A 14,621-nucleotide genomic window follows, 5' to 3' on the forward strand; every position below is an offset into this window, starting at 1 on the left:
ACTGCTGGGCCCCTGTTGTCGTTCCAGCTGTCAGACGATGACAACTTTCTCAGCAGTGAGTGTCACAACTGTACACGTTAGCCTGTGGAAGTACCGACAAGGGGAGGCCACGACGTTTGGAACGCGGATTTACTGCAAACTTCGTACACTCGTAGTGCTCCATTAGGAAAACAAAATGTGTCAGCAGTAGCGCGTACTTCCCAAGCGTTACTGAGAAAATCGCAAGATAATTTCTGTCGTCATATATATATGCGTGGCCATTTTAACAATGAAGCGGCTGTAGCCGAGTGGTGCCGGCACGGTAGCTCAGCGTGTTCGAGCGAACGGATGAACGAACAAACTAAACGGGTGTTGTCGGACGTCCGCCCTGAACTAATTCAGCGAACAATATAGAACAAAATGTTTTTTTATTTAAAAACAAGTGGTTAGCGTTCAAATCGCTGGATCGAGTTCCGTTCGTCAGTTTTTTTATTTTTATTCTCAACACAATCATTTTCTTTACTATTCATATTACAATTGATATAATGGAAAAAATACGTGTAATCGGATGAACTTTTATTAAATTTACAATGTTATTTGGCAGTCTACTAATTTTTATTATCACAAATAATATAATGTTCATAACTATCGACTAGTAAACGACCAAACGCATAAAGTGATACTGAAAATGTATGCTTGTCCGCGTCGTCGAAGCTGTTTGTATTTAATCGAAAGAGAACGAGAAATTGCTTCCCGGAAGACGCTATTAAAATACACTCGATACTGCATAACCAATTATCAACGCCGATCTTTAAGGAAAAAAAGCATTATGCATGGTTTGCTTCCAAACTATCGTGTGAAAGAGAGGTTTTTGAAAATGTTAACCAGGCTTGCTTTTCCACGGAAAACGTCAGAAGACCTTGCGTATGCGGAAACATAGCATTTATTGAATGCTGCTGGTGCCGTTTAAATTTATGTTTTCCATGTTTTTTACGAAAAATACCATCCTGCTACTTATACTCGTAATGTCGAAAGTGACGATTAATGGGACATCTTTCGAAAGCCGTCTGTGGCGGTCAAAACTTGGAGGTAACAGGTTGTTTCGGGCTCCTTCTAGATGTAAGAGATTTCTCAAATCACGGACAAGCATACATTTTCAGTATCACTTTATGCGTTTGGTCGTTTACTAGTCGATAGTTACGAATATTACGTTATTTGTGACGATAAAGATTAGTAGACTGCCAAATAACATTGTAAATTTAATGAAAGTTTATCTGATTACACATATTTTTCCCATTATACCAATTGTAATATAAATAGTAAAGAAAATGACTGTGTTGAAAATAAAAATGAAAGACTGACGTACGGAACTCGATCCAGCGGCTTGAACGCCAACTATTTAAAAAAAAAAATTTCTATATTGTTCGTTGAAATTGTTCTGGGCGGACGTCCGATGACCCCCGTTCACTTTGTTCGTTGATCCGTTCGCTCAGTTTTTTATTAAAAAGGGTAGCTGACGCTCTGGCCGAACACGCTGAGCTACCGTGCCGGCGCCACTCGGCTGCAGCCGCGTCATGGTTAAAATGGCCACGCACAGAACGAAATTGTCTTGCGATTTTCTCAATAACGCTTGAGAAGTACGTGCTATTGCTTACACATTTTGTTGTCCTCATGGAGTACTACGAGTGTACGAAGTTTGCAGTAAATCCGCGTCCCAAATGTCGTGGCCTCCCCTTGTGAGTCAAAGGCTTTTCGGAAGTCAAGAGATACTGCATGCACCCTATTGTCTTGATGTATGTGAGGAATGAGTGAGCTGGGTTTTGCACGACCCGTGTCTTAGTATTTATAGTTTTATTACAGCACTGCTGCAGAACAGCGATCTTATTGACATAAAAGTACTTTTAAAAAAGTCTTGATCGCAGCGGAATTAACTTCTGACGGGTTTTGGCCTTTTAATTAAGGGCCATCGTCAGAGTTTGCACCATCTGGATGACGACGATGGGGCTTGACGCGCTGTGGTGTCCGCAGTCACTGTCTCGAATCATGAGTGACTGAGGACTCAATAGCGAGTGAGGCGCCATATCCGTCATCCAGATGGTGCAAACCCTGACGATGGCCCGTAATTAAAAGGCCGAAACCCGTCAGAAGTTAAAATTGGCTGCAATCAAGACAGTTTTTTTAATAATTTCATGTTTTAGTTGTTGATTGGTTGGCCTAAATCAGCACGGATCTGACTGACGGGATCGGGATCTTACGAATACCTTGCAGCAGCGACGAGAGTTTCAGAAGCAGGGCATTGCTTGGCGCAAAGGCGGGCAGGCAGCTAGCCGGCTGTGCTGTGTACGCACCTACGACGGTGAGGTTGAGGCGTGTGTTGCGGGACGGTGACTGTCGGAAGTCGACGCGGCAGCGGTAGACGCCCTCGTCGCGCTCCGAGATCTCGCTGAGCGACAGCGTGGCCGGCGTGGTGACGGTGCGGAAGTAGCCGCGCTCACCCAGGATCGCCTTGTCGCGCCAGTGCGACGCCGACTCCGAGGCGCGGCCGCGCGCGTCGTAGCTGCCAACAGCACCGGCGTCTGTCTACAGCTACCACTACGGCACTCGTATCGTGTTGTTATGCACATTCCAGATGTCAAATCAAAAGCAGCTAGGGAGTAGGTATTTTAAATCTACTGTTGGGGAGAAATGGGCACTTAAATATTTCTAATTAGTCTAGTTTATAATTATTTGTGTTAAACTACTACCAGTCACACTTATAGTTATTTCGACTCAACATAAGAGTGTACGTTTCGATCGCATGCTGCCCATGTTCAGGAGAGAATAAATAGAGGGTGATTCAACTGCCATACCTGTAAGTTTTATGCAACCCGCAACACACGAACCGTCAAAAAACACACACGAAATTTTCATATTATTCCTCTTGTTAATCCAGGCGCTCAGTCCGGAACAGCGTGACTGCTATGGTCGCAGGTTCGAATCCTGCCTCGAGCATGAATGTGTGTGATGTCCTTAGATTAGTTAGGTATAAGTAGTTCTAAGTTCTAGGGGACTGATGACCACAGGTGTTAATTAAGTCCCATAGTGCTCAGAGCCATTTGAACCACTTGAACCTCTTGTTAAGTGTAAACTATTAGACCTGCAATAAAATGGACAGGACCTTTCTGTAGAAAGTTTATATAGTTTTATTTTGTACCAGAATATAATTTCGTTGGAAACCACAGTTCTCAGGTTTTTCCAGAAAAGTATATTTTAATGTGAGTTTTGTACGATTTTTTTGACTAATTTGAAAACTGCGGCCTCTATCGAAAACGTACCACAGTACAAAATTTAACTACAATAAATTTTATACAACAAGGTCCTATTCATTTTCTCTGTAGGATTCACAGTTTGTGGAAATCGAGGGAGAAATTGCGAAAAGTTTGCACATGTTGTTTGAAGATACTGCGGATTGCCTAAGACCCATAGGTAGGGGAAATCACTCTGCATAGACAAATGTATTACGAATGATAAATTGTCTTAACTAATATATATTATGACAAAATTACTAAAACCACTTTTCTACTGATGGAGTTGCTTTTGAGGGATGTGCTTGTGGAGGGGGGGGGGGGGGGGGCAGGGATGGCCGGAATTCGACATACTGTTCAAAAAAATGGCTCTGAGCACTATGGGACTTAAGATCTGTGGTCATCAGTCCCCTAGAACTTACAACTAATTAAACCTAACTAACCTAAGGACAGCACACAACACCCAGCCATCACGAGGCAGAGAAAATCCCTGACCCCGCCGGGAATCGAACCCGGGAACCCGGGCGTGGGAAGTGAGAACGCTACCGCACGACCACGAGATGCGGGCAAAAATGGCTCTGAGCACTATGGGACTCAACTGCTGAGGTCATTAGTCCCCTAGAACTTAGAACTAGTTAAACCTAACTAACGTAAGGACATCACAAACATCCATGCCCGAGGCAGGATTCGAACCTGCGACCGTAGCGGTCTTGCGGTTCCAGACTGCAGCGCCTTTAACCGCACGGCCACTTCGGCCGGCGACATACTGTTGCTGTGATTATTTTGTTGTTGTACTCAGCAAAGTATCTCTCGTCCTGGTCGAATTCGACAGCACGTCCGTTTCTTGACTTGAAGATATCGAAACAGAGCATCAGGTGTGAGTCTATGTTCACCGGAAACATATTGATACACACACAACTATACCAAACTCTTGTATGCTTACCATCAATCTCAAGAAAGCAGTGTTATACAGTACCCACAAATCTCGACTCTAGCACACAGATCTAGGAAAAGAGCTACAGAAACAAAAAATTTACAGAAATTTTTCTACATGCCTCTAACGCATGTATGGTTCAGCTCCATGTATAGGAGACACCTTCCAGAGTCCTCAACAGACTTCATAACAGACCAACGTTTATATTTTTCAAAACAAAAATAGAAAAACTTCTTTTGTATTACATCGTCTTTTTTTGAAAAATTACGTAACATTTAACTGTTGAATAAAGGAGGATGTAACACAATGGTGTTTTCTCTCTGTGGCTTACAGGTTTATTATCGATTCAGTTTAATTGGAATGCTTGCTATTAGAACTGGGTTGACATTTTCTCATTCTTCAGCAGAAGTCTATATAATGATCAAAGCAGACGAAATGAATTAAAATTTGTGGTGCAGCCGGATATTGAACCAGTGTTTGTTTACTTGTTTTTCTTGCCATAGCTGGGGCTTGAACACAGGTCTTCTTGCTTACTTTTTATTTTGATTACTCTCATTTCCTTCGTTTTCGTTCGCTGCATCTGCTCGGGGTGGACTTCGTAAGTTATACGTTCAAGTTTGTCGTTGATCTGTTAGCTCAGATTTTTTATTACAGAGGGCAGCTAACCCTCTGACCGAACACGCTGATCTACCGTGCCGGCACTTATTAGGCAGAAATGCTAACCATTACACTACCACAGCACGATGGTCAACATTGCTGCACGAACTATTAGTCTGATTCGATCATTATCGTAGATAATAAAAATAGACTTAAATGTTTCAGGGAAACATTTAATTATAATATCTATAAGATCACCAATGGTACAAGGACGACCCATTACCTCCAATGCTCGTGTGCTTGCCAATATCGGAGAGCCCTGGCAATAGTAACAATGTATAATGGAAAAATGAATTGAAACTTGTGTTGGGGAGGGCACTTCGTGCAGCAAAGTAGAACACCGTCTTGCTGTAGTGTAATGACTAGCATTTCTGCCTAGCAAACAAAAAGTCCCGGATTCGAGTCCGGGGCCGGCCGCTGGTGGCCGAGCGGTTCTAGGCGCTTCAGTCTGGAACCGCGCGACCGCTACGGTCTCTGGTTCGAATCCTGCCTCGGGCATGGATGTATGTGATGTTCTTAGCTTAGTTAGGTTTAAGTAGTTCTAGGTTCTAGGGGACTGATGACCTGAGATGTTAAGTCCCATAGTGTTCAGAGCCATTTTTTCGAGTCCCGGCTATAGCACAAATTTTAATTCATTTCGTCTGCTTCGATAATTATCATACGTAATAAAAAGATAGTTAAATGTCTCAGGGAAACATTTATTTATAAGAAGTCCATATGTCTGTAAGTTTCTTGATGAGTTATACCAGCCCTGTAAGTGTGGTTTTATTGAAAATTTGCATTGGCATCTCTATGTCCCGTGAATACCTTAATGCGTACTCTAGACTGATTACAGCTCTAATGGCTCTGAGCACTATGCGACTCAACTGCTGAGGTCATTAGTCGCCTAGAACTTAGAACTAATTAAACCTAACTAACCTAAGGACAGGACACAACATCCAGCCATCACGAGGCAGAGAAAATCCCTGACCCCGCCGGGAATCGAATCCGGGAACCCGGGCGTGGGAAGCGAGAACGCTACCGCACGACCACGAGATGCGGGCCTGATTATAGCTCATGGCAAGATTTAATGTCATTGATATGCCTTTATGACGGTGGTGTATCGTACACACAAAAGAGAACCACCGCCTGAAAACCTCTATTTCAACCGTGATGGATAATTTTATGTCCGGATCATTTTTTTATTATTCAGACGATTCATATAAAGGCACTTAAACAATACACACATTACAAGTGCTGTACAAGCAAATGAAACCCCACACCACTTGCTTCACAGACTGAGCCACAGTTAATATACAGAACTCTTTAATTCCTAGCTCCTTTGAAATACCGGCTGCTTTCTTCAGATATGGAGGAAATGGCCTCACCTAGAATGCCAAACAGTAAGAATAAAAAGACTGACTGATAAAGAAACATATACTCGTACATTTCAGAGTTTCGATGATTGTTTGAACAGATGGCGGAAATCGCACCTTCTTCAGTGGGTTGTCTAGACGAAACCACTTATTTGTTGAACATTACTTCAGAGTGTGTTAGAAGTTGTATACTAGGTTCTTGTGCCATGCTCCAGTCGTTCCCAAACAGATTTTTAGTATCACTGACAACACCGTGCTGTAACGAGTCATCGCACATGGAACCACAAGTGCATGTTTTTATGTTCGAAAATCTCTGCTATATGTGCATGAGCTTTTACGAGAACATTGCAAAACTGAGCCTGAAATCAAATCATACTGTACTCCCAACATGTAAAATGTATTTGTTAATATGGTCTAAATCATTGGAGGACAGAACTGTAAATGGTAACTGTTAGAGGTGCGTGGTCTTCCAGAGTTCCTTGTAAACAGACCTAAAGGGCTCCTCAGTACCCGCTCTGACGCTCTTTCCTTATGTGAAGTTGTCTGGACACACATAGCGCTCGGTACTGGACGAGAGGCACGCTGTAACACTTGTGAATCGGGTGGTGGTCGTGTTATAAGGCACCTTCAGGACGACTGAAGAAAAAACAAAACAACTTCATAGGGTTTGTCAGCCAAGATAAAGCGTTCTACAATGTAAAATGGCACAATATGTTCGAAATTTTCAGAGAAGTATTAGTAAGCTGCTGAATAACACGGGTAATATAGAATACATACAAGAACTAAAAGGGAACAACAAGAACGGAACACCAGAAACGAAGTACCCGCATGAAGAGGGAGCTGTAGTATTTCTCCTCCACTGATCAATCTGCACGTCGATGAAGCAACGACGGAAAAAACGGAGAATTCATGACTACGATTAAAATTCAAGGTGAAACGCCATCAGTGATAACATTCGATGGTGACATTGCTATCCTCAGTGAAAGTAAAGCAGAATTACAAGTTCTGCTGAATGGAATAAACAGTCTCATGAGTAGAGAATATGGACTGAATTTTAATTGAAGCAAGATGAAAGTAATGCGGAGCGGCAGAAAGGAAATTACAGGTTTAATGTCATATGGCGACCCTGACATAAACCGCAATTTCTGTAAGAATTCTGCTGCCTTGCAAACAAAACAGCATATGATAGACGAAGCTGAATTTTTTGTTTGTGACACAGCATTTTACGAAAGTGAATCATGGAGTATGGGATATCCGAAAAAAAAGGACGTCGATGCATTTTAGATGATGTTACCGAAGGATGCTGAAAATTAGGTGGACTGACAGGGAATGAGGAGGTTCTCTTCAGAATCAGCGAGGAAAGAAACGTATGGAGAGCAGTGACAAGAAAATGGGACAGGTTGACAGGGTATGTTTAAGACATCAGGCACGAGAGCAAGCACTATTAGGTAAGAACTGTAAAGACAGACGGGATCGAAATGAAAAAAAGGAAAATAAATAACAACAACTTGCAGCCAGCCAGGTTGTATCTGACAAAACTTCCTGGCTCTGAGCTTGAGGGACAATACCGGTGGATTGTCCCTTTCCATAACGATCATGACGGCGATAAATATTGATTACTATGTAGAAGGAAGTCTCGGTGTATGTTTTTTCTATTCGAACAATAATAGCAGATCGATGTGGCTCCAGTTAACATTTAGTATATAATTTCTATCATTATCCACTTCTCGTTACTACTTAGGATAACATCCGACTCCCATTCACTTTTTAAAACTGGTTTCACTGGGTTAATGAAATAACCTGCATGTAGATGTATATACGAGTATGTTATATAAATGAGTCCCAACATTTGTCAGGTCCTGAACTTATAATAAGCGCCAGTAAAATAAATTACTCTCCTGGGAATTAATCTGGCAAAAAGTTTGTCATACTATTAAACTGATTAATGTGTCAGGGCTTTTACTGTATTTACCTTGTGATGGCTTGTCATACGAAGTGCATAAAATTTTATATATCATTCAGAAAATGTATGTGATGAGTTTAGACAGTGTAACTGTGTCAGTATCAGTAATCTAGTGTCGCTACGAACTTCCAGTGTTGTCTAGCTGTTATTTGAGTAACAGAATTTCCAGTAAATATTTTGGTATTATCCATTCTTCAGAATATGGTAGAAAGCGTCTCTTCCTAAATTAGAGTACACTGATTATGAATCGAAAAGGGCGCATTTAGGAAAAACGTTTTTCTGATTCTACTTTGGTGATTAGTGACAATTTGAGCAATTCACACTAACTCCGATTTCAACAGCATCTATCAAAACTGTATGAAATTGAGTAGAAGAGAGGACTGTCATTTTAGGAAGCTTATGTACAGTTTTCTATCTCGTTGCTGTTGTGCTTCGGAACCGATATCTTTGTTTCCGTACTGTCACACTTACCATCACATGGTCCTTGCGTCTTAACCAATATGGGTGTATGGGTGTTACAGCTTCTCTTTTGAGCCACTCCAGAAGTTAATTCGGGTTTCTTTGATGTCTGGAGTCGTAGAGGATCTAGAGCGATTTCTTTTCTTTCTGGAAGAAAAAAATTATAATTTATCATCTCCCAAGGGCTTCTTTATGTTGACTGGTAACCCCTCTTTTGGCTTCAGCGACTTGGCTAGTTTGCGTTAATTTCTTTGATTCTTCGTACACTGTCGTACGCATCTTCCTTGTCGAGTCCAGTATTTAATTCTAGTGTTATACAGATTACGGGTTATTGTACTTTTTATAGTAATTTATGTATTTTATTGTGTATACATTTTTCTTGCAGTAGGACCCTTCTAATAGCACATTTTGAAGAAGGAACTACACTTTATCTGTAATACCTTCAAAACTTTAATTCAGTCCAAAATAGTCCATAAAATTATGATATCTGTACAACATAAAGACATCAACACTTTTAATTGTTGACAAAGCGCACGTCACTCTTAAAACGTATGCAGATCACTAAGCAGTGTTACCGATCCTGGTTCAATACAGAGGTAATAAATTCATTAAAGCTGTAAAGCTGAAACATGTGATAAAAATTTTGCTTTGGAAAATCTGTTTAATGCCTTATTTAGATCGGGAGTGAAGGTAAGTAGCAGTTTCTAAAATTTTTTATACAGTCTAATAACTTTCACACTTTTGAACGTCTTCACACATTCATATGTAATATGTAAAGGTAAAGTGAAACTACAGAGAGTAAATGTCAAATCTGACTGCAAGTCTAGGTAAGTCAGGACGTATTTTGTTCGGTAGGCATTCTTAATATTCCTATAACTTCTTTAGAGTTGAATACCGTATTCGCTGTTTCCACAAATTTAATCTTTATCAACGGGCTTACTTGCAAGTATCTGGCCTAATTTTGATGAGTAGAGTTAATCCTGAATAGAGTATGTTATATAAAGTATTTACTGAACGGTTTCAAATTTGAACATTCCAGTATAACATAATAGACAACCATAGGTTTTTCTAGGCGAGTATTGTAGCACAGAAAAGACTGATTATATTTTTGTGTCAGTCTAATGGTTTTATTGTAAGTGCATGGATTTCGGCTAATATAGACAGAACCATAGTGCCATACTGCTGTGAGGTAGTATTGTGATCCTCCGCCGGTTGAGAGAGAGTGCCACATTGCTTCTTCAAGACAGAGATAAATTTTGTCTGAGGCGATCCTGTACAGTTACACTATACTTCCTCTGTTTATCTAAAACTACATTTGTTTGTGAGGCTGTGCATATGACTTTCAAACAGTGCCGATTGTGATGGACGATGACTAAAAGAAACTTGCGCAAATTACTGCCCACCATCTGGTAGGAAAATATGCTTGCATACTTGAACAGAAGTTGGGAGAGCAACATTTCCGAAATTGTCTTGATTCGATACCTATAAAAATCGACCCTGTAATCGTAAACAGAATGGCCAATAATTTTATGATATACAAAAATTATAATAAAAAATTCGTAAATCATGAGATATTTAAAAAACAGAATGTTTCGAAGATAGAGGTTTCTTGATATGGGCTACGAATATAAAATCTTGTTGCTTAAAGTAAAAAAAAAAAAAAAAACAGTTATGGAGTATCGATATTTCATTCCTGCAGCTACAAACTTCATCCCATTTAAATATTCCATTAAAATTGCCACACTGAATGCCACATATACGATTAAAAATTAATTAATTTACATTTCATTTGAATTTCTGGTGTTCATCCTACAAAACACAGAAGTGGACACATCTGCGTTAATACACGACCACGAACATTCAATTGAAGAGTCAACCATGGAGAGCACGCGTCTCCCATAGAGTATTATCGCAATATTACTGTTGCGAACATTACTCCCCATGTACAGTCGTCACACTACAAAAGAAAACTGACTGATAGAAATCGTTAAACGCCTTTTTGTTTCGTGCGTTTCGTCTTAGCAACGACTCTGTGCATTGAGTGTCAGTATCCGTATTTCACGATGTAAGCTTCCACCGCACTCCGACTATAACTTTCACTCTTCTGAAATTTCCTGCTGTATTGTGTCGGTATTTCGTTCCATTTTAGCACAGGTATTTTTCTCGTTGTGTACTAGCATCTGCTATATCACATTATGTCCATGATATCACAGTGGTGACTACACGTTAGGTATATAAACATCTGATGAATAGAGATCCGCAGCACCTAGGTATTTTATGGGTCCTATGACAAATGAGCCAATGACAGGATGCACATACTTGCTTAATAGCAGAACCTAAAGATAATGCAAACATAGCATTGAAACTAGTCGTACGAATAATTAATACTTTGAAACTATGGCTGTGGTGCACCACTTCCATTACTTACTTTATTAACGTCTGTGATGCTCAGTTACTAAAATTACACTGGCCAACTGAATTTTTGTCACAAAGAATATGAATGGTGTCTTAGCTAAGTTGTGGTTACTGCATTCGAGAATGAAATCCTTTTCTGCTCACCGAGCGCAGTTTTCGTGTTACGGTACCCTCGGTTTCTAAAATAACTTGAAAATGTTGCTTATTGATTACTCTGTCGCTACTTAATTAATTTGCTTTTATTTATTTTTGTGGTTTTAATTCTGGTAACATGCGAAATATATGCAAGGACTTCCATACACGATCTTCAGTTCCGGCATTCTCCGCCAGGATACAAAGGAGGCTGATGAGTTACGGTCACGTTCGATTGAATCACTTTGTGTTTGTTGCATCAGTCTCAGTAGTGAGAGAGCTCTGACCTTGTGAAGTGAGTTGCTGTAGGTTCGCCAAGATTTGTGTTTTGTGTGAATTCAGGATCAGAAATATCTTGTACAAGTGTGAATAACGTATGTTTTGTTGTATCTGTGGTGAGTTAAGTTTGAGATCGTAAACATGAAAACTTAATCCTCTTGTAGCTTCACGTGTCCTATGGTGTTCTTATGAAGCGGAAGGAACCTGGAGATCACACAACGAACTGTTTTTCTCTATGAGGCAAATAGCGGGTACTGGTTTTCTGTGTGCGACAAATAGCTGGAAGCACCTTTAAAACAAACAAAACTGTGGAATATCCTAAATTAACATCTACTTTAAGATGTATATGTCACAGTGACGGATTATGGGTACCAGTGCGTCCTGAGACTGTGGCAATGAGTGAAGATGAATGCAGAAATGAACGCTTAGAAGACGGAGAAAGAGATATGCATGCCTACACGTATATTATGCCCCCTGTAAATCCAATAAATTTTTTTCTCAAGTGAATTTATTCGTGATTTAAACTTTTTGAAGTAACAGGCTGAGACTCATCCCCGATAAAAAGAAGTGCGTTTTATTCCCATGTCACGAAAATGAGTCTTTATCGTGACTGCCATGCCCTATTTTCTGAATATTTCTTCAATAGAGGTGATCTGGTTTTCTGTAATCACACAGAATCCGTTTTAAACACTCTAGGAGAGAACGAGTGGTCCACAGATTACGATTATGCTGCTTGAGGATGCCAATTTAGGTAAACGATGCTTCGTAGGTAAAGAGCACTGATGCTAGGTATGCGGACATTTGCCACGCCGGACATTTGCCACGGTTTTACCTGCTCCGAAGGGTTCGATCCCTTGTGTCCCCCCCCCCCCCCCTCCTCCTCCTCCTCACCCGCCCGCCCAGTTTGCTTTCGAAGTTCCTAACGTGACCCTCAGTATGGAAGTTATTACAACGAACAAGGGCAGGCCACCTGCTCGTTACAAAGGTTACGCATATCTTAAACAGAGGGAATCTAAAGAAGGTGTTGTTACGTGGATGTGCTTACGCCTAAAAGCGGATCATTGCAAGGGAAAGCTGCTTTCGAGGAACGGAGAAGTGTTGAACATATTAGAACATCTCTGTGGACCACCTGACGATGCAGCTCTGAGAGTGAGAAAGCAAGTGGAACGGGCGAAGAGAAGGTCTCGAGAAGCAACTACACAGTCATCGGAGATAAACGAGGTTGAAATGGAAAATCTACGTAATAAAGTTTATGACTTTGTTACAGCGATGCTTAATTCAGAATCTATGAAGAGAATCATGCGTCGTCGATGGAGTCAAGCGCCGGGGAATCAACAAGAGCCCAAGAACTCTTATGAAATTGATCTTCACGAAGATCTATTAATAACAGGAGATGGCAGTAGTTTTCTTCTGGAAGAAGATAGATTAGAGGAGAAAATAATGATTTTTAGTGGAAGCAAAGGAAAAGAAAGTTTAAAAACATGTTCCCATTTTTTATGGATGGAACATTTAAGAGATGCAGCAAGCAGTTTGCACACATCTACACCATTCAAGTATACTTAGGAGGCCCGATTAAAGAAACAAACATTCTTCCTACTGTATTTGCACAGCTCCCTAATAAGAAGAAAGACACATCTGTTCGTCTGCTTCTTCTGATAAAACAGGTAGTCCCTGATTGGTGTCCTAAACAAGTAAACGTCGACTTTGAGGCAGCTACGATATCGGCCATTCGTCAATTTTTTCCCACAATTGAAATAAATGGATTCTATTTCCATATGAAGTAGAGTTTATGGAGAAGAATTCGAGTTCTCCGTCTAACTGAGGAGTACCGCCAGAACGAGGATTTAAGACTTCACGTCAGCATGTGTGCAGCGCTGGAATTTGTAAAACCGGAGGACGTAAGCAATGGATGGATTGAAATTCATTCTGAAGCTCCTGATAACGGATGGTTCTCTCAATTTTTTGAGTACTTTGTGGATAACTGGATAGAGAATGAGGATATCGCGATAGAAGTGTGGGACTGTTTCGGGAGAAAAGGCCACGAACGACGAATGCTGTTGAAGGGTGGCACAACAAAATAAATACTATTATTGGAAACCCTCACCCTGGAATCAACTATTTGGTGGAGTGCTTGAAAAAGGAAGCAGAGCTCACAAACTGCATGTACATGAAATTGGAAATGAATCTTGAAGGTAAGAAGAGGAAGAAGAAGTACTTGAAGCTGGACGACAGGATAGAGAGAATCGTAAAGAATTATGAAGAGACTGGCAACATTAGTCCTTGCTTGAAAGCCATTGCCCATATTCAGAAACTGGACTATAATACGTTAAAAATAATGTATTAAAAAACTATGAAGACCACTGAGTCCTCGCAGATTACTGAGTTATAATTATTAAAACACTGAAGCAGCATTATCGGCGCTAATATTAAGTTGTCATTGTAAATAGAGAGTACATTAATTCAGCGTGTTTAGGCTGATTTTACACACGCCACAATGGTAAATGGTCATTTGACATTTTGACGGCCCAAAGCCTGTGCTAAGTATAATGGGAATCAGCCTTTAATGTAAAAATTAAAGAGTGTTTCAAGCATCACAAAAGTATCCCTAGTGTTGTCACGTTTAAGATAACTATTTTCTACCTTCGAATATTATGGCCATACTATTAAATAATTGTGAGTTCTAAAATTATTTGCTGAAGCTTCAGAGCCGCAACTATCACCTAAAATATGATGGTTTGTTAAACAAAATGTATACGGTTTTGTAAAAGAAAATGGGAACTGAACCTTTGAATTGCACCTAAAACTGACATCCCAAAACTCATCTGATCCTAAGGTTGACAATTTTGGCACCTCAAATATTTTTTTATTAAATTAAGCTGCAAACATTTATAGTAGATGTAAATCTACCTAAGTACATTTAGATATAGTTCTTTGAAAATTATAATTTCCTACTAAATTGTTGATTATCTTTAAACAGGCCAGTAAAAGCAACTGAAACTAGGCAAGCAGATTACTACTGAAAATTAATTGTTACAAATGAACATCAGAAACAAATGTATTAGACCTACTTTTCTTATACATTAGAGAGGTTTTGAAAAGATATTTGATCATTTCCTCTGTCACTGACAGTCCAGGCACTTATGCAACATTAATTCTTTGATAGT

General features: G+C 40.1%; 1 protein-coding gene across 1 annotated transcript in view; it reads right to left on the reverse strand.

The window, feature by feature from the left end:
* The window catches only part of LOC124613343 (nephrin-like), a 512,361-nt gene that overhangs the window by 430,113 nt on the left and 67,627 nt on the right, over positions 1-14,621 (reverse strand). The window contains exon 3 of the mRNA XM_047142040.1: positions 2,328-2,536. Within this exon, the coding sequence (XP_046997996.1) occupies positions 2,328-2,536 (209 nt within the window). The remainder of the gene's footprint in view (positions 1-2,327; positions 2,537-14,621) is intronic.

This window comes from Schistocerca americana, chromosome 4 (genome assembly GCF_021461395.2).
Source record: "Schistocerca americana isolate TAMUIC-IGC-003095 chromosome 4, iqSchAmer2.1, whole genome shotgun sequence".
In the NCBI taxonomy this organism is placed as follows: Eukaryota; Metazoa; Arthropoda; class Insecta; order Orthoptera; family Acrididae; genus Schistocerca; species Schistocerca americana.